Raw genomic sequence first — 26,979 nt, 5'->3', positions numbered from 1 at the left:
GAACATTGCAGCAGGCCAAAGACAGACATGTGGGTATGGGAGCAGGGTCGTGTGTTAAAATGGCAAGCAACAGGGTCCTGAATGCGCACAGACTGAAGGTGCTCAGCAAAGTGATCACCCAGTCTGCGTTTAGTCTCTCCGATATAGAGGAGACCACATTGGGAACAGCGAATGCAATAGACCAAATTGAAAGAGGTGCAAGTTAAACACTGCTTAACCTGGAATGAGTGTTTCGGGCCTGGGACGTTAAGCATGGAAGAGGTAAAGGGGCAGGTGTTACACCTTCTGCGATTGCCTGGAAAGGTGCTATGGGTGAAGAGAGATGTTGGGTGTGGTGGAGAAGTGATCTAGATTATCTCGGAGGGAATGGTCTCTGCGGAATGCTGACAGAGGGAGTGAATGGAAGTTGTGTTTGGTGGTGGCATCATGCAGGAGTTGGAGAAAATGGCGGAGGATTATGCTTTGCACACAGAGGCTGGTGGGGTGAAATGTGATATGATGTGGTTTATTTTGTCATTTCAGAATAATTTCACATATAAGATGCTAAATTAAACTTTAGGATAATTTACAGGTACATGTTGGATATTCTGTGTTCAGATGTTATAGCACAGAACATGGTGTTTGGCAACTTTCATACAGAAATTAAGTTGTATTTGTACTGTGGTAATCATCAATTTTAATCAACAGGCTAAGATGTGGAACTATTTTGTAAAATAAGCAAATGATACACTTAACCGAGTATTTAATAACTTGCAACACAGAATATATATTAAATTAAGAAATAACTGCATTTCAGAACACCATTTTATTATGACAAAGGGTTTTACATGATAAGGTTCAGTCAGCACGTAATTTTAAGCAAAGGAATAATTAAAGAATAATTGAGAATTAAGGCTGAACTATGATTGCTTTTCCCTTTACAGATAACTGTCAATCAGAAGCAGACAGACAAGTCCCCATTGCTTCAGTTATTTGCTGATGCTTTTCGTTCACCTATATCTTTCGCCTTCCCCATAATTTGGAGAAAAAAAAATCCTGAATGAAATCTTCGACGTGAATTTTCATTCAAAATTCAGCACCTTAATTTGGGAAACCCACCAATGTTGCAGGTGACGAGTAATTTGTTTTCTTATCACTTGAAAAATGGCTGAATATGTAATTACGAGAAAAGGTGAAATATGGCATATAAACAATCAAATCCTTTAAAAGGGACGTATTTTAAAGTGAATTATCACATAATCCTCAGATGGTAGAAATTGAAATATAAGTACGTTTAAATGGAAATTTGTAATATCAGATGGGGACAAGGAGAAATTTATTTTTTGCACAGCATACAATGAAACTGTGACTGCAATTATAAATAATGCCCTCATGTTTTGCTACCAGAGTGCACAATAGAATATTAGGCCACTGCGTTTAGTGTCATTATCTGTCTAGGGTGGGTTACCAATTGAATCACCATTACAAAGTTCGAGCTGCAACTGTGAGAGGACGATGCAGCGGTTGCTGCAGTAAGAAATCCTCTGTGGGACCATGAAAAGAATGCTGATATTAAAGACAGTACAGATATTTTGGCCAAACGTAAAGCTAGACTGAAGTCTTCAGGGAGGTGAATATTTGGGCCCTGTGTACAGGTCACTATTACAGACATTATTTCTTCAAATATTGAGCTAGTAGGCTTTCTGCCAAAGCAAACTGGGATTATCTCAACCCTCTCCTGTTGGTCCTTGAGGGAGATCTTGTGGGTTTTTCGCCCAATTTCCCTGCTGCCATTTATATGTAACGTAGTTGTGACTTTAACACTGGCAGTATAAAGGAGAAAATTCAATCTTGAGATCGGGGTATGGTGGGAGGCCTTTGTGACTGATTAGCCTCTGATATATCACACAATACTAGACCAACAAATCTCTCTCAGTAAGCTACCTTTAAACCCAGAATTGTAAAGCATAAAACATGCTAAGATAGGAAACTGAGACACAATTAAGAGTATCAGTATTTTTCTTTACACAGTTTAAGAGTTTTGACAATTCTGAAACATAATCTTCCTTTTCAAGTTTGCAATATTTAATTTAAAAATAGCGTGTTTTATGAGTTAATCAGCGGCAGAATTATGCACTTAATGAAACAAGGAACACCTTAGTATAGTTAAATTGGCTCATGCTGTATTAACTGAACTAGATTATTTTTGATGACATCCAATTACAATTATGAATGCTATACATGGCTTAACTACTTTTACCATATACCCTTGTAGGCATTTTCAAAGCAGTAAGGCCTGTTCTTTTCTTCTGCATGCTCAGAGGTTTGATCCAGTTTGTTTGAAAGTAAATCCTCTTCGTGCCAGTTCCTTCATTATGTTGGCAATGTTCTTGCAGTCATCTGTGGGGACATTGTTTTAAATGTTGGAACTATAGTTTTATTCTTTACAGCGGAAAGATAAAACAGACACAAACTACAATATAAAATGAACAGGCCTGAGGAATGTAATGAGGAGTCATCAAAGAAAAGCCTCACAGCTAGAAGCTGATCAGTGCTGGCCTATTTGTACACATCCCTTTTGCTTGTACACCGAGGACACATTCACCTATTGCATACCACAGCGTGGACAAAGGCTTGCTGAAGAAAAGATTAATTGACACCTTGCAATCGTTTGACAATTAGAGAAAAAGATAACATGAACTTCGCTGTATTTTGTTGGTATTGTGGAAGAGAGAAACATTACAGGGTTAGCAGGCATACAGTAATACTGCACTCAATCGCCCTTGCAGATATGTAAATGGACCTGCTACCCAAATGTTCAACAAATAGATTTCTATTGAGAGCTCTGCTACTACGTTAGCTTATATTTTGTTTATTTGAATTTCCTTTTTAGGGTTTAAATCAGACATGAGCACTGATTTAGATCTACTTCCAACGCTGTTTTCTAGCATTAAAAGCTCAGCCAACAGTTGACGATTGTAAAACTAAACTGCATCCGTTGGCCACTCAAGTGTCCCTGACAAAATTTTCATGCTAGCGTTGAAATGGGTCAGAAGACCCCTGCTTTTGTGCCCATTGCACGAGTTTGGCAGTGTCTTATAATTTGTTGCAGTCCTCTTCAGTGTTGATTATTCCCCACGGCGTGTTGTCTGCAAATTTAAAAATTGTGGGCTGGATTCTCTGTCAGCGGGATTGTCCGCTTCGCCGGCAGCGCACTCATGCCCTTGGATATCCCGACGGGAAACCCCATTGGCCGGCTGCCGAGACAGAGGATCCCGCTGGCAGCGGGGGCGCACCGCACCAGAAAACATGTGTGGTGGGATGGAGAATCCCACCCAACATTTCTGATTCCAAAGTCTAAATCATTACTATACATTCTGAACAGCAATGATCCCAGCACTGATCCTTATGGGACCTCAATTTTCACATTCTGCCACACTGAACAGCTTCCCTTTATTCCTATTCTCTCCATTCTGTTTTTCAGCCAGTTAGTTGCCCCATAGGCTAAATGTCTCATCAAAAAAAAAAATTGGAGTACCCAATTCATTTTTTCCAATTAAGGGGCAATTTAGTGTGGCCAATCCTCTACTCTGCACATCTTTGGGTTGTGGGGGCAAAACTTACGCAAACATGGGGAGAATGTTCAAACTCCACACGGACAGTGATCCAGAGCCGGGATCGAACCTGGGACCTCGGATGCGTGATGCAGCTGTGTTAACCACTGCACCACCATGCTGTCCCAGGCTAAATGTCTCATGATGCTGCACCCTCTGACCTTATTTATTAATCTGTTTTGCAGTGCCTTATTGAGGTCCTGCTGGAAAACTAGATATGTTATATCTACTACATCACCCTTGTCTCCTCTCTCTATTACTGCTCCAGAAGGCTCTAATGAGAATAGTCAAACAAGTCTTACTTTTTGAAATCCATGTTGACCATGAGCAAACCATGCATTTAACATACTCTGTCCAGCAATAGTGGTCATGGATCAGTCAAAGTACCTCAAGAAGAAGTACGTTTCCCCTGAAATATCAATGTTTAGAAGGCTTCCCTGTGATTCTCGCCCCCATCCTTTCAGCTACTATCACAAGCTGGGTTTATATTGGAGCTGTGGAATTTTGAGACTCTCCAATTGGAAAGCTGCTTGAAATGTCTAAGTGGCATTGAAATCTGGCTCAATCATTAAAATTAGTCTGGTCTTTCACTGCATCAGGCAGCTACAGGGGATGTTCTGCATACTTAGTTCCCGTTTTGGGTGGAAGTTAAAACTGCCTCTACTACGCAGTGCCATTATGCAGCCTAAATCATAGAATTTCCAGTGCGGAAGGAGGCCATTCGACCCATCGGGACTGCACTGGCTCTTTGAAAGAACATCCTACCTAAGCCCACACCTCCACCCTCCCATAACCCAGTTACCCCACCCAACACTAAAGGCAATTTTGGAAACTAAGGGCAATTTAGCATGGCAAATCCACCTAACCTGCACATCTTTGGATTGTGGGAGGAAACCGGAGCACCCGGAGGAAACTCACGCACACACGGGGAGAATGTGCAGAGTCTGCACAGACTGACCCAAGCCAGGAATCGAACCTGGGACCCTGGGGGCGGAATTCTCCCCCCCCCCCATGCCGGGTGGGAGAATCGCCAGGGCGCCGCGCGAGTCCCACCACGCCGCTCCGGCACCTGCACGCGATTTTCCCATCCCCCCCCAAACTAGCGCGGTGAGAATCACAGCTGGCTGCTCGGAGAATTGCCGCTCGCCGTTTGCAAAAGGCGAGCGGCGATTCGCCGGTCCGGATGGGCCGAGCGGCCGCCCCTACACGACAGGTTCCCGCCGGCGCCATCCACACCTGGTCGCTGCCGGCGGGAATTGCGCAGGAATGCTGGGGCGGGTGGTGGTGGGGCGGCCTTTTGGGGGGGAGGGGTTTCCTGCACCGGGGGGGGGGGGGGGCTCCGATGGGGTCTGGCCCGCGATTGGGGCCCACCGATCGGCGGGCCGACCTCTCTAAAGGAGGACCTGCTTTCCTCCGCCGCCCCGCAAGATCCATCCGCCATCTTCTTGCGGGGCGGCCTCGGGTGACTTCATTTACACGACGCCGGCCGCGTCATTTACGCTGCGTCGTGGCCCAGCGCGTGTAAAAGATGCAACGCCTAGCCCCCCGGGGGCGGGAGAATAGGGGGCTGGGAGTGGGCTCCGACGCCGGAGTGAAACACACCGGAGTTTTCACTCCGGTGTCGGGACTTTGTCTCCATTTCGGAGAATTGCGCCCTGGAACTGTGAACTTTGGACTGTGCTACCCACAAATATTGAACGATCGCCAATAAAAACAAAAATAAACTATCTGGAAACCACCCACTAGTCAGCTTGGTGTCCCTACGTTTCAGTGAGTAAATACATTGCCTGATGTGTTATTGAACCATACAGAGAAAGAGAGCCCCAGTAAAAAGAGAAAATGCTGGAAATATTCAGCAGGCCTGGCAGGATCTTTGAGGAGGGAAACAGAATTAATGTTTCAGGTCGTGATCTTCAATCAGAATCAGTTCTGTTTCTAATACTGTTTCCCTCCCCATTTAAGAGCCATGATACATGAAAAATTCATGACAACAGCAAGGATATAATTCACCACAGGACTCGGGAGCAGAAAAAAGAAGAATTTTGAAAATTCCTGCTCTTCAACACCATCCAGTGATTCCTATTGGAAAATGCATTTTGGATTGGGTTAGGACAGGACCAGAAAGTTACAGAAAAAGCTATAACACAAAATCCAACCACAAGGCTTACATATAAGAATCTGGTACAGGCATGAATGTTGATCTTTTATTAGTTGCTTCTGATGCATTGAGTGCCATCTCAAACATGTAGAAGCAGTACGGTTTACAATATAAATTATTGGGGACTCTGAATCTATCCTACAGTATTTTCAAATTTGAAGTATTTGTATGAGAAATAAAAACTCTTGTCACAGCTATTGATTAAATTAAGTGTCCAAAAAAATTCAATACATTTCCTGACATTTATAATTTTTAAAAAGTGATTTCTAATAATTTCTGTTAAACTGTGTTCCTATGGAAGTATAATTGTGGCATCATAAGGATAAACTTCTAGTGAGGAAAGCATTACTGATCTCCAGCAGTTTACTGCATCTCTGGGTACAGCTTCACAAGACTTTGCACTGCAAAATTCTATATGAGGTATTTGTGTGGTTGTTTATATGCTTGTGTATGTGGGAGAAAGTGAGGAGGACAAGACACAACAGAAGTGTCTGGTAGTAGCCTTGGGCTTTGAGAGGCCTAATTCCTTCCATTTTCTTGTATCCAAGGTTACCTGGCTAGTACTGTTGAAGAAAGTAAAGGATGTGTGACCTCTGAGTCTTTCTAGATTTCGTATCAGAAGACGCTGGAGATTTCCTCACCAAGGTTTCCTTCCCCTTGTCCATGGTTAGCGTCTGTGATATTAACTTTCATCTAACTACTGCCACCACTCATTCTCCATCCCAATTTGTCTGCACTGCCATCCTTCATTCAACATTACACTGAGTGCTTGGCGCCTTTGAGGTTTTTCTCACTGACAAGTCATCTTCAATTATTTCAAAATCAAAACACTGCAGATTCTGGAAATCAGAAATAAAGCAGAAACTGCTGGACGTTTGGGTTTACATGGAGAGTCATCAACCTGAACGTTGGGCTTAAATTAACGAGGCAAAAGAGGTGTTCGCCCCCAGCTGGGATGCTGGCGAGAGGCTTGCATTGTCTCCGTTGGGGAAGATTCCATTCAGGCACTTATGGTCAGCAGCAGGTTTCCCCTGAGATCAAGGGCCTTGGGAGTAGAATTCCTGTCTCCCTCCCCGAGAGCCACTTGCCAATCAGAGGTCAGCGCCATTGTTGTCTATGCTATTGTGGGACATGGTTAATGCTGGCAATGCACTAACCAGAAGCCCAAAATCAGCGAGGGACCTAGATCACAGGTGAATGAGATCTGCCTCGGGGTTGAGGGAAAGGTGGAGGAGTAGCAGTCGTAAGTAATGACGGGGGTGGGAGGGTGTGTGTGTGTGTGTGTGGCTCTCAGCATGACCCCACATCCCATTGCTGGATCCCTCTATTAGACACGGAGTGCATGACAACAAGGGACAGCCTAGCCCTTCTCCAGGAGTTCTGCCTCGGGCTTGTATCTGGATAAAAGTGGGGAGGTGAAGAGGATGCTACCTCCAAACCTGCTATGAGGATGGCATTAAATTCTGCCCATTAATTCTGTGTCTCGCCACAAATGCAGCCTGACCCACTGAGTTCCAGCATTTTCTGATTTTCTTTCTTCAATTCTTTGCTTGTTTTATTGAACATCCACATCTTTCTGCCATCCTCCAAACCTCTTAAATTGACTCCCAACATTAGGAAAAAAAAGCTGCCTCCAATGGAGTATTAGGGCATCCTTAATAATGTGAAAATCATTGTTAAATGTGGCTTCTTTGTGTCATCAGCAAACTTAAAGAATCTTAAAATAATTTGTCTCAGCCTGTTGCTGATATAAGGTAGTGAGATTTAGTTGTGTAAATACTAGGAGTTGATCTACAGACAGCAGTTTTCTGGGATCCAAACTAAACCAGTGCTAGATAAAATGATCCATTAATATATCCCCACTACATCACATGAACAGCAATTTAACATATTTACTTTAGCTCTCCAAAGTATTTGATTCTCACGTGGAGTTAATGCTAAGACCTATTGTTTAGACCAGGGGTGGGCAAACTTTTCCGTGCAAGGGCCACATTCAGAAATTCACAATTCACAAAGGGCCGCATAGTATATTAAGTAAAATAATTACTTCACCCGGTTATGATTCTGGGCGCCTCATGTAGAACATAGAACATAGAACAGTACAGCACAGAACGGGCCCTTCGGCCCTCGATGTTGTGCCGAGCAATGATCACCCTACTCAAGTCAACGTATCCACCCTATACCAGTAAGTAACCCAACAGCCCCCCCCCCCCCCATTAACCTTAAAAAAAAAAATTTTTTTTTAAAAAAACAATTTAAAAAATTAAAAAATTTTTTTTTTTAATGACTTGGTGGGCCGCATAAATACCTTTGGCGGGCCGCATGCGGCCCGAGGGCCGTAGTTTGCCCACCCCTGGTTTAGACCAATACCATGTCATGTGGTACTGGGTGGAGTGCTGCACCAAGTCCTTAGCTTATGAGTTTATTGGATCTTTAGATTTTTACATTGTCATAAGTCCTAATGCAGCAGAACATAAAGAAGCATACAGTAACTTTTTTTTTTGTAAACAGAGAGCTGAAAAAAAAGTCTACAAGAACAGCACTTGCAGTGACTTCAACATAGATTTTTCCTCCAAAGGACAATATAGGGCTGTAACAGAGATAGAAAATGCCACTTGCCAATGAACCCTGAACTGAAAAATAACACAATCCACCAGCTTGCATTTATTTTAATTTTACTGGGCTTAGCCATCCATCTCCAGACCATTATTGCTTCTGCTGCTTTTTCTTCGCTTCATCTGCTCCACTATTGAATCAGTGGATCTTTTTGGAGCTGCTCTCTACCTTCACTGACTGGCTCATCGCCTACACCAAAGTTGTATTTTATTCAATCTTTGAGGATTGATTTCTCCTGGTGGAAGACCAATTAATAATTTTTGGTCAAGTGAAAAGCTAATTTAGAGGATCTCAAAATTGACTTGCTCAGAGGTCAGCAACTAACTATTAAAACAGTAACTATTAAATTACTTTCTAACATTGAGGTGCAAATCCTTTTTCATTTGTGTATGCTCAAGATGATTTGATATATATAAATACAGCTGGAAACTTTTTGTTTGCTGTGACCAGCTGGAGAGAAAAGAATGTTTAAATGCTTCTGCTCAGGCAACTTTTACCTCAGCACAAAACAAAATGATTCTTTATCCCTACATTCACTAATTAGCAAAGAGAATCTGAGGACAGTTATCTGTGGCTGCTCATTTTGTACTTATTTCACTTTTATCCCCCCCATAATCTTTTCTTCCTCTCAATGGGAGAAGAAATTACAAACTAATGAACTATGTAAATAAAAACCTCTCAAAATTAATTTTAAGTTAACGCATCCCCAACAACCACTCATATATCAAATATTTTGTTTAAGACATTTGACATGTAATTTGTAATAGATTTTAAAACAACATTTCTTTGTGGTCCTCTATTCCTAAACTTCAACATGCCAAAAGCAAAAATAATGGCCGGGAATCTCCGACCCGGAATCCCCGGAGATGGCACGACAATCGGGCCCCGCTGCCGGCTTCCCCATTCTCCAGCGCTGATTCTCGGGCGCCCGCAGGATTCCCGCCGCTACAGTTGACAGCTGCCCCCCAACGATTTTCTGGGCCCTGATGGGCCGAGTGGCCAACAAGTTTGGCCGAGTCCCACCGGTGTGGCTTACTCAGGTCCCACACAACGGGACCTGGAAGGTGAATGTGTGCGGGTGCCGTCCTGGAGGGGCCAGGCGGGGGGATCCAACCCCCGGGGGGGGGGGGGGGGGGGGGGGGCTGGCCCATGATTGGGGCCTACCGATCGGCGGGCGGGCTGGTTCCGTGGGGGCCTACTTTACTCCACGCCGGGCCCCTGTAGGGCTCCGCCATATTGCCCGGGCTGGCGTAGAGAAGGGAACCCCCGTGCATGCATGGAAATACGTCGGCCGTTGCGGCACACGCGAATCAAGCCGGCCGTTCATCGCATGCCTGCGCCGGCTGGAGCTGCGGGGCCACTCCGGCGCCAACCTAGCCCCCTAGGAAGGGGAGCATTCCCCATTATTGGGGACCGTTGTTGCTGGAGTGGTTGGTGCTTTTCACACCGGCGTGGGGACAGAGCCCCATTATTAGAGAATCCCGCCCAATATGCTGCAAAACCTCAGTATGTCTGGGAGCATCTGGGGAGCGAGCAACAGAGATAACATTTTGAATCAAATATGACTCTTCTTTGGAACTCCCGGTCTGAGTTCCACCTTAGTATCACAACATCCAATGACGGGCTGCCTACTCCAAACTGTTCTCCAAACTGCTAGTTTTGGAAGAGGTCTGGCTGCCTCTCTTGTAAAATATTCAAACAAAGAATGATGTTTTATTATTGATGGAAAGAAAGGTAGTCTTTCCTTGCTGAACCATCTTCCACTAGTAAATCACAGATCCACTAATGACTGTTATGATGTTCACAGCCCAGTCTAGGCTGCCCTCCCAGCTGAAGGAACATGTGCTTTTAGTGTGCAGAATAGTAATGGAAAAAGAATGGGAGGAATTTTCCCAAAAAATGGCAAAGTGTCAGGGTTTGACTGAAAACCAATGTATTTCTCTCCCACCCATATCCCTGCTGTCATTAGGGCTTCCCTCTCCCATCCACACCCCGGCTGTCATCGGGGTTCCCCCTCTTCACCCCCCTCCCCTGCTTTGTCATCAGGGCTCTCCCCAGACCCTCCCACCACCCGCACTGTCATCGGGCCTTTCCCTTTCTGGGCGCAAAGCCGATTATGTCCTCGGTGGGAAAGATCTGAAACAGGGATCTCATTGCTGCAAATCCCGTTATGGCCCTCTCATGAGATTTAACACCTGTAAAGGGATTTTCACCCGCATACATGTGCCTGCTAAATCCTGTCCAATATATTCGCTCAATGTCCCAAGAACCAGTTTTGGATGTCAGCCATAGCTGATATTTGTCTTCAGACTTTTTAAAGATGGGCAAGTTGTCAAACTCGGTTGGGGCATTGGTGTGATAAATTAGATGGTACCTCTTAAGTAGATGCTACAATCATTAATCGTTGGCCATAGTCTAGTTGGAATTGTTAATACATCTGCCTGTCAATCTGAGCAGAGCTGAGGAAGTAAGGTTTGAAAAGTTACAATCTAAAGAAAATGGGCAAAACGCATCAATATTTTTTTTAATGTGAGACCATCAAGACTGAAGAATCAAGACAAGAATTTATCATTTAATATGTTCTTTAACATTTTTTTAGATAGAGCAAGCTTGTAAGTGTTTGATTTTGAGAAAGGGGTGCATCAGCAGTTGAGCACCTTATTCCCACGTGCTCAACTCTTCATTGAAAGGTGGCCAAGTTACTTCACCATTAACTGCCAGATCAAAAGGTGCCAAGTATGAAGGTAAGAGCCTAATTTAGAATGAAGAAGATAAGATTTTTTAAAAAACCTTAATTTCACTTAAAAATGTATCTGCCAGTTCACTGTGAACTAGTGTAAACAGTGAGAGAAAAGAACATTTTCTTCGGATGAAAGAGAGTTTTTAAACACAGAAGTGTATTCCATGAGCAGTTCAATCACAGAGAGTCATACCAATGTGAAAGGTACAGAAAGAACAACTCAGCCGGAGAAAAGACAGTTCCATTAGTATTTTCAATGGTTGCAGTCAGTTGTAAAATAAACAACTCATCAGTGATTGAGGTGCAGTTGCAGCTGCAAACTGTTGTAACCCTGCAAGTCAGCCAGTATTGCCTTTAGAGCTTGCCCTGATCCATGTTTTGTGCAGCTAACTGACCTATGAATTTATTTGGTTTACGTATTGGTAACGGAGATTGATTTTTCTGTGTCCTCCCATCTTCTGTGTTAGACGACGAAAATGTGCACTGGGATGTCATAAAAATAAACTACAATTCACGTGAAACAGTTTCAAGATTCCTACATCAAAAAGCACTGCTAAATTGTTTTAGATTGCTCATTATACTCATTGCCGGTATCCAGGTTAATTATAAATCTGTTACAGCAGAGAAAGCTCAGTGATGGTTTTTAACTGAAATTATCATTTTACCCATTCTGCATTTAACATTTCTGTAAAGATTTTTTCATGAAATTAAAAAGATTAAAAAGGGAATTAGAGAAACAGAAGCATGGATAAAAAGGAAAAGGAGACCAAAATGTGAAGAGTTTAAAACCTGACTAACATCAAAGCTGGAATGATTAATGTAGATTTACTAAAAAACAAATTCACTAAAATATGTGACTAATATTTACAGGGTTAAGAAATTAATTTTAAAATGCTGAGAATAATTCCAATTGTTTCGAAGGTTTAAGAAATAGAAACAGATTTTAAAAAGATAGCAAAGAAAATAAGAATGGTACAGTGCAGCTTTAAGAAATTGGAACTGCAAAGTGTAATTTTATTCTTGATGAAGCTGTGAGAGAAGTGATTCTTCTTCTCCATTCAGGACAGTCCAATCCTGTTGGATTATGTTTTTGCGTGGAGGCTTGATGTCTCCATTTCATTATGGTGCAGTAATCTATCATGCTGTTACCGTAAGGGTGACTTTGCCCAGCTGTGTGTGGCAGACTATAGCGGTGCCACGCTGAAAAAATCAAAATGAATGGTTTGGGAGAAGAGATCTGCATCACCACTGATCTGAAGATGATAAAGACGCCCCGACATCCATCTCTTCACTGTAAATTCAGAGAGTATTTTATAATCAAGCCCCGGCAATAATAATGTGAAATTAGGTCTCTCTATCAAAGGGGAGGCCTTTTAATCATAGCTTAAAGGGTGCTGCACTGTTTATCATAATTGAACTGTATCTGAGCTAATTGTAGCCATATTTCAATGTCCTGATGCACAAGTGATGCTGTATGTTAGGCTTGTGTTTGATTGAACCAAGCCAAAGTTGAGACAATGAATGCCTTAGGTATAAAGTGGAAGTAGACATGTACTAAGTGATATAGGGGCTTTCGATCTTCCATTAGTGGCAAGTATTCCTTTCAGAACAATCTTGCTTCTTTTTAACCCCTTGAGTACAAGCTTACTTTATTTTAAATGTTTCTTGCAAAGAGGTCTTTGCACAATGAAAATGTTTTTTTTGTGGACACAATGAAGCACATTACTCGGATTGCATTAAGGATTGCTAACTCTCGGATACATATACTCAAAAGATCAAGTGGGTTTTTTGACGGGCAGGTGAAGAGGTGAATAGAATTACTGTTCTATATTTTGCTAACAAGGATATGAAGTGTAAGAAACGATTATAAAATCTCATCTGAAACCACAGCCCCGATCTGAAGTAAGGTAGAAATCAGGTACAGGCTCCTTTTCTCCTTCTGGCTCCCTTGAGTATGAGGCCTAGGAGATTTTAATACCCGGGCATCTTGTAAATTCCTTGACACCGCTTGCTGCTGACTCCCACCTGAAGGCAGTGGGATAAAGACAATGTCTGGGGGCAGGAGTGCAATTTTATGGAATGGAGGGGATGTTGGGCCATACCACACACACACGTGCACACATTATATCCAGGAAGGTATGTGAGGATATAAGGAAAGAACATTGGAATAGAGTATGCATTCAATTAGATCAAATCCAAACTCACTCTACCCAGTTTGGCTCTGTAACCCTTAATACCCTTGCCAGTGTTAAAAATTCACAACTGCAGGTGGGTGGGGATGGGGATCAGTAGGCCCAGAGTATTCTAGAGGGGCCAGGAAACGCTGACAAGAATTCTTTAAAATGTTTTTAAAAACCACTGACCCGAGTCTCCTGCAACAGGATGCTGCCTAGCACTGGCTTTTGCTGGCTAGTAGGCAAGGATTAGACAGCCCCAAGTCAGCTCGCTGTTAAATTGGCGTATGCAACGTAATGATATTATCAGCATGTGACTGTGAATTTAAATTAGGCCTCACTTCTCTGTGGTGATTGGCCTTGCTGTGTCTGTTTTCGAGAAAGTAAGATGGTAGGGAGTTGCAGAACAGCGCAAATCCCTTCTGCCATCTTATCGTCCACCCCAGCAGTAACATTCCATTTGGGTCTCGGAAAGTGTTAAAAAACGGTCTGAAATTTCTGGGGTTTTTTCCAGTCTGTGCTTCACCATAGAAATTATCACAGTGCATTTCAAGTGCTAAAATATTTACTTGGAAGAAACATATTTTATAAAATAAATGACAGGCATTTCTGTAAAATTAAAGCAAAATACTGCAGATGCTGGAATTCCAAAATAAAAACAAAAAATGCTGGAAAAGCTCAGCAGGTCTGGCAGCATCTGTGGAGAAAGAAAGAGTTAACACTTCAAGTCCATATAACTCTTCTTCAGAGCGATTTCTCCGTCTTTTTCTTTTATGAATTAATATAACTGCATGCCCTTGTGCTATGTGTGGGGTTATATAAGTACTCTGCACCAACTTCCATTAGGTAACTTGGAGTCAAGCAATATTTTCCCAGTCCACTAAAGCAGTAGTCCACCCTAGCAAAGGGGACAAATTGGGATCTATGAATTCATAGTTAGACTTGTAAAATGGAATTGTGCAAATATGTTTCAATTTCCACCGGCAGTAGAAAATATATTCTGCACTATGGAACAATACGGCTGTGTGGAGTTTGCACTTTTTCCTCGTGGTTGCATGGGTTTCTCATGGGCGTTCTGGTTTCCTCCCACAGTCCAAAGAAGTGTAGGTTAGGTGGATTGGGCATTCTAAATTGCCCTTAGTGTCCAAAGACATACAGGTTAGGTGGGGTAATGTGGTTACGGGGATAAGGCAGGCAAGTGGGCCTAGGTAGGGTGCTCTTTCACAGGATCGGTGCAGACTCGATGGGCCGAATAGCCTTCTTCTGTACGTAGGAATTGGATGGTTCTATTCTATGGTTATTGGAAAAGGTTTAGGGCGGAATTTAGGTGAAGCAGTGGACCCTGCAGTGCCTTGGGAACTTAATTGTCGTTGAAGTGGGCTGTGTCATGATTTTTTATATGAGTTATGGCATTGTCATTCTGTGTCTGGGTTTTGCAACCAATCAAAGAGTGCAGGTGGATTGCTGCACTAAATCTGTCAAAGGAAAGATTTCTAATTATAGGGATTCCGTCATGTTTCAGAAAGGCTCAAATGGGCATGGATCCCTGAGGCTGCAGAAATCACAGGATTGGAAGTTGCTCCCTGGGTCTTGGATTATTCCTTGGAGGTCCTGTGGTGAGCTCTTCTTTCCCAAGGATGGGAAGGCCAGCCTCTCAAAACAAGCAGGCATGTCTGCCAGAGGTTCAGGAAGTCAGTTACAGGGATGTAATCCCTCTAAGCTGAAGACATTGCACCAATGAGAAGGGCCTCAAAGGACAAGAAAGGCAAATGGCCTTCTTGGCACTCTTTCAGGTGCCAAGACCCACACTCTGACTTTCTTAGTATTCTCCTGCACAGCACTCATCAGAACAAAACATCTTGCAACCCCACTGATTCCTTTCTTTCTCAGCACCTTACATTCTAAACTGGATAGCCAACATCACAATTATTGCTCTCTCGCATCAGTTCATCGTAATCAACTTCCATAAATGTTGCCCTTCCCTCCGCTCCACACAAGCTATTTCTAACACTCAAAACACTCTGCTTTCTCTCCTTACAGAATAGAGCACAACATTATTACAGGAGGTGGTAAACCAGGTGATTGGGATGGTGGATGGTGCACCCCCCCCAGAGTCAGACAACTTGATGGTCACTGACAATGTGTGGTCACCTAACCCAGGTGTGACCTGCTCTGAGTCCCCCAAGGACCTGTTGCTTAGACAGGTGAAGAGAGCAGATCCTCAGCTTATAAATCCTGCTTTGGTGCTCTTGTCTCCTTGGAGCTGGATTTCTGTAATGAACTGCTCAGCCCTGTGGAGTAGCATGTGATTGAGCAGATGCAAGCTTGTGTTGTTGCTGGCATTTCTACTGGTGCTCCTCCTGTTCCTCATTGAAGTGCAAATGTAAGCTGCTCCCATGCCATGGTGAAGGCTGACAGCTGGAAAGTGCAGCTTAAGGTGAGTGAAGTGTGAGACTGGTGAACTGATATCCAAGACATTGAGAATCTTCTGTCAAGCAGTAAAAGCACCCTCAGAAAAACTGTTGTGAGCAGCAAACTTTCATCAGACAATGGCTGGAGCTCTTCAGTTTCGCTCTTCGCCAAAACTGAGAGGCTGGGGAGGATTTGAAGAAGCACTTCCCCCGTGTACTCAGTTGGTTGACTCTGGTGAGTTACTGATAGTTTGGGAAACAGATGTTAAAGCCAGAATGGTCGGTCTGAACAGTAATGAATGACCTGCTTGCATATGACAATTACTTATCCAATAGCTCCAAGGGGGTTTCCTGTTCACTTGCAAACTCACCCAGGTGAAATCCAGAAGTGGACGGGTTGATGTCGGGATCAAGACCCAATGCCACTTTTAGGGGATTTAAATCCCTGCACACCTGGACACACTTCCCCTTCACGCTTAATATTCTGCCCTTGCAATCTGAGAAACAGTAAAATAATTGCCATCCAATTGATCATAGGATGTCTTAGCCTTGAATTAATCTGAAGATGTGCACAAATATAACATTTGGACCATCTGCTTTTAAAGTGACAGCCTAGGTTACACATAGCTGCATCTTAGCAACAGAATAATACATATTGCATTAAATTGTAGAATGCTCCTAATCCTCATGTACTATCCCGCACAGGACCTATAGGGTGGGAATGATTTACTTCCAAGTGGTCCTCGCAGAGTATGACCTCCCCTGCTAAGGGCAGGAGAACTCTAACTAACCAATGTATAAAAGTCAGCCAGTAAGGCATCAACCAGGAAGACACCTGGTAGGGATCTACCAGGAACTGTACATACCATATTGTAAATAAATCTAGCTCTTTACTTGGTGTGGATTCTCCGTCTCCTTATTAAACCTGAGGAAACATTGCATCCTTCACTTAGTTTGATCAATGGCATGGGAGATGAGTACATTGTGTAGAAAATGAGCATGTTGCGCCTACAAATATTTTAATATGTTGGTAGGGAACTGCTGCTTGCTAACCGAATATAAGGAGGATTACGTCTCATTTCAATTTGCTATTTTACATTATTATTGATTCTTTTATCAATTCTTTGCAGAGAGACACTTAAACTTTAAAAATGAAAAACAAAATCCTCAAAATATGAATAGTTCCAATTACATGAATAACATGAGGAGCCAGAGGATGGGGCAAGTTCTCTGTACATTTTAAACACTGAAAAATCATAGGGCGGGAATTCCCGTCGATGTATTTTCTGGCGGCGAATGCAGCCTACTATTGGCCGCTGGCGGGATCTTACTATCCCGCCGAGGCCTATGGGGTTTTGCACTCCGCCGGTGGACAACACGCTCCATGGGAAGGTCTCCATTGGGGGGAGCGGATGATCACGCCGGCTGGAAGGATTGGGGTCATAGGGATAGTGTTTCTTCTTGATTCAGCTGCTCTTTCATGCCATAATTTGCTCACAATTGGTGTTACCGGTGCAAAAGGTCACATAATTGTAAGTGCAAATCCCATTCAGTACAAATGGTGTTTCCATAATCTTTTCTGCTAGTTCAAAGTCATTGTGCCACCCACTAGACAGGCCATGCCCCCAGAATACATTAATTACAATTGGAAAGTTCTGTTAATTGTGCTTGTTTGCAGCTCTTGAGGAACAAAATTAAGCTGGTTCCTATTCCTTTGGGGACAAGGACACTAATCAGCACGTTCTGAAAGCTTTTGATTGTACTCTTTTTAATTTGCTAAGGACCTGACTACTGTTCGCCAATATAATTATCAAATGTTTCCGTATATTTTTCAAAGTAATTTTCAGTCATTTAAAATCGTGTTACTCACAGGTGATAGATCAACACTGATTATTAGTGCTTTTATTAGTGATAAATCTATTTTCAGTTGTATTAATCGAACATCACCAAGTTACTACCTTAAATATAATAATCCTTTTAAATCATGTCAATTCTTTAAGCAAAATATATATTCAAAATGCTTAAAAATGTACTCATTTTGCATTCAGTGATATACAAATCAGGTCAGAAAAAGAACACTTCTCACTTGGGCGGCACTGTGGCACAGTGATTAGCTTTGCTGCCTCACAGCGCCAGGAACCCGCGTTTAATTCCGGCCTTGGGTCACTGTCTGTTTGGAGTTTGCACGTTCTGCCCGTGTCTGCGTGGGTTTGCTCCGGGTGCTCCAGTTTCCTCTCACAGGCCAAAGATGTACGGGGTGATGCATTAGGCAGGTTGGTTCAGTGTGGACTGCACTTGATGCAGGGAAGTTAGAAACAGACGTCTAACACTGGAGAAGATCCAACACTGTTTTATTCAACTGTAGAACTGCGATAAATATTCAGCTGTGGGTCGACACTATACTGATCTGATTGGTGACCTTGTAGTAGCCTGACCAGACTTACTAGCTACCGCATGGTGTTTGCATTTGCTAGTTCGTGGACTCTGACTGTCTCAGTAGCTAAGTCCCGAGAGCGTGGGAAACCTAGTGCCCTCTGGCTTTATAGTGGTAGTGTCCTGTCTGGTGATTGGCTGAACTGTGTTGTATGCTTACTGGTCATCCTATGTGTCAATCACTGCCTGTCTACATTTCATTATATACATGAGTGGATATTATGACACGGGGTAGGTGGATTGGCCATGCTAAATTGCCCCTTAGTGTCCAGGGATGTGAAGGTTAGGTTATGGGGTTGCAGGGGTAGGGTGGGACATGGATCAGTGCAGACTCAATGGGCCGAATGGCACTGTAGTAATTCTATGATTCCAAAAAAAGAAATGCAATTTGCATTTGGATCACTATTTGCCTCCATAATTGAAACTCTACCCCAGAATATTTACTGTTTTATGTTTAAGTAACCATGGGGAATTATCACTTAATAAATTTGCAATGATTATACACAGCTCAATGGTTAATCGTTAAGTAGCAGTTGCCAACTGTTAGCAGAATTCTTACTTTGATGTTTGGCAAGATATCTAAAAACATAATAAAACTCTCTCTGTTAACTCCATTGTGAAGATTATTAAATAAAACCACAAATGAATGTATATTGGGTCACACAGACCCTTTTAATTTAAAATAAAACTCTTATCTGAGGTCATGACCAGACCTCAAAACCAAAATAAGTGCCAAATGTTCTCATACTATTACAGTCTTCTGGAAGTGGGATCTTGATGCCAGCACTTCTTCTCTTCTCAGTGACCAATATTGCAAGCTGACTGATAAATTACAATTTCTATACTGCCAAGTGGAACATCAAACATCATAGTTCTAAAATCAAAAAATGCTGGAAATACTCAGGTCAGGTCGGATCCTGGAGAGGGAAACAGATAATGTTTCAATTCAACTTACTAGCTTAAGTCTTAAATGACCTTTTGTCAGAAGTAGACAGTTTGAATGGGTTAGCTCTACCATCTATGAGCTCTCCCTAGCGAAACTATAAGAAGCAAGATCGCACCTGAGTTATCATGGGAATGTCCCTGGCAAGGCCAGAATTTATTGCTCATCCCGAATTGCCCCTGAGCAGGCGATGGCTCATCATCTTCTTGAACTGCTACAGTCCACATTAACTGTCCATAGGATTTTTCCTTCCCTCTCTTGCGAGGAAGAGGTTTGACCAATAAATTTCGGACAATGCAGAAATGCAAAATCAGAAACCTGAGGATCTATACACAGATATACATACAGTGATAGTGCAGCTATAAAACAGACTGCAGCACCAAAAAGGAATCCCACTTTGCTGCGCTGCTAATCCAAGTAGGGCTATTGTGGGGCGAGGAAGGGCATGTCTTCACAAGGCCATGTCTCATGTGGTTACAGGTGGTCACTCAGAGCTGCAGTGCCACAAAGTCTATGCATAGCTTCCACCTGCAGCTACATGAAAACCAATTAACTTGAGAACAGGAAAAATAAACTGAAGGAAAAAGGTGAGGGGTAACATGCCTTGATGAAAAAGAAAGAATTTGCTGTCTAACATGTCAGTCAGGTGTATAAATTTTCTCAGCTTCCTGTCAGTAATTAAAACATTTACAAAACTCCAGCAACAGTCATTTTTAAAAAAAGACTGATTTAATGGCATTATTGTAAAATGGATTGCTCTGAAAGATTCTCTAATGGAAAACCACATCGTATTGGAAGGAAAACCTGTTATTGTAACTTGCTGTTTATTATCACCATGGGAAACATCATCAGGAGTAAAGGAGTACAATACTGCTGCATTCTGGTGAAATATTCTGGTGAAAAATTCCTTGAAGTCTGCAATGAGAAGTATTGTGTACTCATTATGCTTGCACATTAAATCTGTATAAGCAACATTAATTTTTCAAAGGCTGCTATTAGTGTAACTGAAGATATTTTATTATGAATTAACACACAGAAGCATCTCTTTATGACAGTTTTAGAGTCAGCTCTTCATGTGTAAAAGTCTACCATAACTCCCCATCAAAAGGTTAGTGGCATATATTCAGATCAGATCCAGCAGCTCACAACTGATGCTGTGGGCCAGCAGAACTGTATCCCACCACAATCTGTAACCTCATGGCCCAGAACATGTCCACAGCAGACGCCATCTCCATGCCCCTGCACTCTACCCTGGAACACCTAGATAACAAAGACACCTATGTCAGACTCCTATTTATTGACTACAGCTCAGCCTTCAACATTCCTACGAAACTCATCTCCAAACTCTGTGGCCTTGGCCTCGGCTCCTCCCTTTGCGACTGGATCCTGAACCTTCTAACCCACAGGCCACAATCAGTAAAGATAGGCAACAACACCTCCTCCATGATCATACTGAACACCGGTGCCCCACAAGGCTGTGTCCTCAGCCCCCTACGATACTCCTTATACACCTATGACTGTGTGGCCAAATTCCCCATCAACTCGATTTTCAAATTTGCTGATGACACCACCGTAGTGGGTCAGATTTCAAACAATGAGATAGAGAATCTGGTGAACTGGTGCGACGATAATAATCTCTCCCTCAATGTCAACAAAACGAAGGAGATTATCATCAACTTTAGGAAGCGTAGTGGAGAATACGCCCCTGTCTACATCAATGGGAACGAAGTAGAAAGGGTCGAGAGCTTCACGTTTTTAGGTGTACAGATCACCAACTGCCTGTCTTGGTCCCCCCATGCCGATACTATAGTTAAGAAAGCCCACCAATGACTCTACTTTCTCAGAAGACTGAGGAAATTTGGCATGTCAGCTACGACCCTCACCAACTTCTACAGATGCACCATAGAAAGCATTCTTTCTGGTTGTATCACAGCTTGGTATGGTTCCTGCTCTACCCAAGACCGCAGGAAACTACAAAAGGTCGTGAATGTAGCCCAGTCCATCACACAAACCAGCCTCCCATCCATTGACCCTATCTATAATTCCCGCTGCCTCAGAAAGGCAGCCAGCATAATTAAGGACCCCAGGCACCCCGGACATACTCTCTTCCACCTCCTTCCGTCAGGAAAAAGATACCAAAGTTTGAGGTCACGTACCAACCGACTCAAGAACAGCTTCTTCCCTACTGCCATCAGACTTTTGAATGGACCTACCTCGTATTAAGTTGATCTTTTCTCTACACGTTGCTATAACTGTAACATTATATTCTGCAGTCTCTCCTTCCTTCCTTACGTACGGTATGCATTGTTTGTCCAGCATGCAAGAAACAATACTTTTCACTGTATACTAATACATGTGACAATAATACATCACATCAAATCAAATCAAATCCTGAATTATGGCAGAGCCCAGCATGTTAGCTGAAAAAGACAAAGGGGGGACTTCCCAAGCCCCCAGCAGCATGTTTCACAGCAGTTGGAGGCCATTAGCCGGTGGCAGCATCTTCCTACCCTGCTGTTGTCAATGGGATTTCCCATTGAATCCACTCCCCACTGTCGGGAAACCTGCAGTGGAGTTTTGCCGCTGACAGGACCAGGAGATCCCGCTGATGTGAACAGCTGGCAAATCCCCCTGCAGGTTGAAGCATTTGCAATCACCTTTGGCTCGAATTGCTGAGAGAATGATCCATCTCAGCCTCCTCCTGAGGTCCCCAGCATTACAGATGCCAGTCTTCATCTGATAGGCTTCACTCCAGGTTACGAAGAGTACAGCAAAGGCTATCAGTCCCAATAACAACCCTACCGTAATACTGAATATTTGTGTTTCAGAATTAGTTACACCCCTTGTCAAGCTGTTTCAGTACAGCTGCAACATTGTCATCTACCCCAGATTGTGGAAAATTGTCCAGGTATGTTCTGTCCAGCAAAAGCTGGATAAATCCAATATGGGCAATTATTGCCCCATCAGTCATCAGCAAAGTGATGGAAGATGTTGTCAACAATGTATCAAGCAGCTTTTGCGCACCAATAACCTGCTCATTGATCCTCAGTTTGAGTTCCACCACAGTTTATTACAGCCTTGGTCCAAACATGAAAAGAGCAGAATTGAAGCGATGAAGTGAAAGTGATTGCACTTGACACCAGGGCAGCAATTGACTGTACTTCCCATATAAAATTGGACAATGGGAATAAGGGGGAAAATTCCAACTTGGAGTCCTACCTATCATAAAGGAATTTGGTTGTGGTTGTTGGAGGCCAATCATCTCAGCCCTAGGACTTCGCTGCAGGAGTTCTTCAGGGCAGTGTATTGGGCCTAACTATCTTCAGCTTCTTCATCAATGACCTTCCCTCCATCATACGGTCGGGTGTGGGGATGTTTGCTAATGATGATGGACAAATTCCCAAGGTGTTTTTTAGGAAGGTGAACGCGGTGATTTCAGGGTTTGTGTCAGCGGGTAAAGCCCCGTGGGTGAAGGAGGTGTTGGAGAGGGGTAGGAAGTTCTGAAAGTAAGGCAGGTACCGAGGTGGTGATTTTTGATGTGTCAGGAGACCCGCCAGTCCAGGGGGTGGGAGAGGCCAATGTTTTGGCTTTTACCTCCCTGGTAGCCCAGAGACAGATCTTGCTAGCATGGAGGGACTCGGAACCCCCAAAGTTGGGGGTGTGGGTGAGTGACATGGCTGGGTTTCTCAAGCTTGAGAAAATTAAGTTCGCCCTGAGGGATTCGATGGAAGGGTTTGCTCGGAGGTGGCCGCCATTTGTCGACTTCTTTGGTAGGAATTAAGCTGTCAGAAAGGGGTGGGGGGTTAAAAAGAGGAGGCGGGGGAGGTGGACAGGGTTGGGGTGGGTTGGAGTTTTTGTTGTTGGGATATTGTTTATGTAAGCCATGTTAGCTGATATTGGGGTGTGTGGTTGTCCATTGTGCTAAAATTCATAATATAAATGCCTCAATAAAATATTTTTCAAAAACATTGATGATGGACGATGTTCAATTCCATTCAGAACTCCTTAAACAACAAGGCCTTAAACAACTGTGCCTGCACTTAACAAGACCTGGACAACTTTAAGCCTTGGGCTGATGAGTGGCAAGTAACATTAGCATCACACAAGTGGCAGGCACAGGGCCGGCCCAAGGTACCGGCAACTCGGGCAGTTGCCTGGGGCGCCAGAGACTCGGGTCCCGCGCATGCGCAGTTGGGCCGGTGCCAACCAGCGCATGCGCGGTGGCCGCCCTCCCCCAGGGCGGCCCCCTCCGCCCCCCCCTCCGGCCCCCCCCCCCTCCGGCCGCCCCTCCCCTCGGCCCCGCCCCCGCCCGCCTCGGCCCCGCCCCCGCCCGCCTCGGCCCCCCCCTCCCCCCCGAAGGGCGCTGAAATTCAGCTTGCCCGGGGCGCCAGCAACCCTAGGGCCGGCGCTGGGCAGGCAATGACCATCTCCAACAAGAGAGAATCTATCTATCTTCCCCTGGCATTCAACAGTATGACCACGGCTGAATCCTCCGTCATCAATATCCTGGCAGTTACCACTGACTACAAATTTAACTGGAGCAGCCAAAAAAATACTATAGCTACAAGAGCAAGTCAAAAACTGGGAAATCTGCAGCGAATAACTCACCACCTGACTCCACAAAGGCTATCGCAAATCTACAATGCACAAGTCAGTATTGTGACAGAGTCCTCTCCACTTACTTGGGTGAGTGCAGCTCCAAATATACTCAAGAGTTTCAACATTATTCAAGAAAAAACAGCTTCCTTGGCTGGCACCCCATCTAACACCTTAAATATTTACTCCCTTCACCACTGGCAAGTTGGCAGTTCCTTCTTCAAAATGCACTGGATGAATGCAACAAGGCGTCCATGGCAGCAGTTTCCAAACCAGTGATGTCTACCACCTAGATGAATAAGGGCTGCAGGCACATAAAACACAATCAATTTTAAGTTCACCTTGAAGCATTCTGACTTGGAATTATATCACTGTTCCTTCACTGTCATTGGTCCCAAAACTCCCTCCTTAACAGACTGTGGGAGCAATTACACCACATGGAGTACAGCAGCTCATTGTCACCTACACAGGTACAATTAGGTATGGGCAATAAATGTTGGACTTGCCTGTAATGCCAAAATCCCAGAAATGCATTAAAAAACATGCCTCTATGCACCGTTCATAATTTAGTGACAGCTACAAAAAAAGCACATTCCTCAAATTATACTGAGAATACTACGTGTTAGGAATAGATACTTAACTAATGAGGGCTTCTATTGATACTAAAGACAGACAGGCTTGCATTTATATAGCACTTTTCATGACCTCAGGACATGCTCAGACTTTTGCAGTCAAGAAGTGCCTTTTGAAATGTAGTCACTGTTGTACGATTATTTGGAAAACAAAGGTAGTTTTAAGGGATTTATATTTACATTGCTAAACATTAAGAATAAGGCATAGTTATAAGTGGGTTTAGTTTAATGTTTGTATCTGGAAGGTGAACATATAGTTAAATTTATGCTGGACAAAAGTGTTTCTGTGTGTGGGGGTTGGTTTCAATCCCAACTGTGATTCTATTGTGCTTAGAGAGGGTTATGGCATGAAGAGTAAATAGAAGTAGCAGTAGTTGCTTAGCAACTGGGGGCCTTTTAAAGTCAGGAGGCTTTTAAGTTTAAGTTTGGCTGGATTTGTTGGCAGTTGGACACGGCACTGGTGAGTAAACATCTTTCAAATCTGCTAGAAGAAAGACTGGGCGGGACAAAGGAGCTGCAAAGAGGCAGGCTTCCTAAAGAACCAGATACAGTCCAGATAACCAGGGAATTGGGACAGAAAGAGTGTCTTAGGAAGGCTGAAGTTAGGAGAACAGAGACCAAGGTGTTGTTCAGAGGAGAATTCAAAGGGTGGGGGGGATCCTACAAAGTGTTGTGAGTGAAAGAGACCGCTGCAGTAACCAGAGTTAAAGTGGGAAAGCAGAGTTCAGAGTTACATCAAAGGTTGATGCCATTTTAATAGCGCTTGGGAACCGTGTGTCTGGGAATCAAGAGTTAAAGCAATTATGAACAGTTAATACAGCAGTTAAGACAAATACATTCTAAAGGAGCAGCTACAAATCCTGGATTTGCTGTTGAAAGTGAAGGAAAAACTTAGTTTAAAAGAGTAATTTGAAAACCCTGGACTGGATTTCGGATTGCAAACTGTTGATGGAAAGCACTGTTGTGAAAGAAGATTCTAAAGCGTGTTTTCTGGGATTGCAGTTTTGAAACTCTCATGTGAAAATCATCCCAATGCAATTAAAAGATATATATTAAGTGTGTATTTGTTTTGTAAATAAACAAGTTACCCTATCAAAGGTGTTTTATGTTATTACAGCCCCTTAAAAATTTCAATAGTTCTTGGGTCAATATACTGCCTGCTGAGCTTCATCTTGTAGCAACCATCAGCCAAGCATTCATGATGGCTACAGCTGTTATAACAAAAGTTTCCAGCAAAATTGTCTGAAAGTGATAGATCAGAATGGTCTCATTTCTATTTCAAAGCAGGGTGCCTGCCAATCATTGGAGATGAACAGATGCAGAGATTTCTTTTCAACTTCCAAAAGCAGGTTTTTTTTTAAACAGCCAGGGCTATCAGTCAATTCAAATCATAGTGTAAAACATGACAGCAGGTGTGACAGGGCATTAAAAAAACACATTCTTAATGTATTATGACACTTTCGTCAGTGGAGAAAGTAGTGTAATTCATGGCATTGTTTATACAATAATGGTGAATGTAAGGGTCAATTTACCTTTGTAGGATAGATCTTTATGTTAATTCACTGCATCAAAAACACATCTACATTATAATCCAATATTTAATAGTGACATCTGATGGTATCAAATTATTTTACACTTACATTTCAGATTCATCCAGACTCCTCAAAAAGACTTCCCCCAGTGGGAACTCTGGCCTTGCCAGCAACATCCATAACTCTCCCAAAGAGATGTATTTTCTTTGGGCTTCCAAATCCAGACCAGCACAAAATTGTGTACATGAGGAATTACAATTTTCCTGTGGTTCTCACAATAGCTCAGAAAATGTGCACATGTATTTTTTCCACAAGGCCTTTCTGACTTGCACATGAAAATGGCGTGGGGTCAGAAAGGCAGAGGGAAATTATTTTTATTTGCTGGAAAAACAAAGTTTGGTGGTTCGCGACCCAATTTGCATCCCCATTGAGTGAAAATCTGTTCCAATAAGAACATAAGAAATAGGAGCAGATGTACAACATATAGGAAGTCTGTGCACCAGAAGAGGTGCACAATGGAGTAGAATTAATTTTGTGATTGTTTGAAGGACTCTGAGAGGTTGATGCACAAAAGTCATAGAGGCCATTGCAGGCCCAGTCAGAGACTTTTATGTATTTTCTGGAAATTGGCATTATCAGTGTTCTGGGGTGAGATTGCTGCTTGGAGCATCTTGGCTGCAAAAGTTGTACAGAGGAGAATAGCAGGAGAGGGCAAGAATATGTTTATTATATACATATTCAAAATCACAATTCTATTGTGTTTCTGCAATTTTAGACTAATTTTTCTGAGAAATTCTCCGGTCATGCATTTCTTGACACTTATCAGTCATTGCAAGGTTTGAAATTGTGACTTGTAGTAAAATATAGCTCTGTGGCTCATCTTAAACATATTAAACTCTGCACAACAGTGACAGCCTAGTAATGATAATATTGTAAAGGATTATGATAAGTACTCTGGTACTAAGCATCACTGGCTCATGTATGGGCCTGGTTTAATGTACTGTGTCACAAGGTAACCTTCAAGCGCAGGCTAACTCGTACCACAAAATGAGTGTCTCTTATGGTGCCAGGTAATAAAAAAAAAATCATTCTCACATGTTTAATTTGGGCTTCATGGGACTGTTATTACAGTCAAATTACAGTTGCAAACT

At 43.1% G+C, this 26,979-nt stretch overlaps 1 protein-coding gene across 1 annotated transcript in view; it reads right to left on the bottom strand.

The window, feature by feature from the left end:
• Positions 1-786: 786 nt before the first annotated feature.
• LOC119964533 (ERI1 exoribonuclease 3-like) overlaps positions 787-26,979 on the bottom strand; it is a 498,848-nt gene continuing 472,655 nt past the window's right edge. The window contains exon 8 of the mRNA XM_038794156.1: positions 787-2,379. Within this exon, the coding sequence (XP_038650084.1) occupies positions 2,297-2,379 (83 nt within the window). The 3' untranslated portion in view covers positions 787-2,296. The remainder of the gene's footprint in view (positions 2,380-26,979) is intronic.

This window comes from Scyliorhinus canicula, chromosome 4 (assembly GCF_902713615.1).
Source record: "Scyliorhinus canicula chromosome 4, sScyCan1.1, whole genome shotgun sequence".
Classification (NCBI taxonomy): Eukaryota; Metazoa; Chordata; class Chondrichthyes; order Carcharhiniformes; family Scyliorhinidae; genus Scyliorhinus; species Scyliorhinus canicula.
Note: the sequence above shows the minus strand (reverse complement) of the source record. Positions and strands in the feature narration are given on the sequence as shown.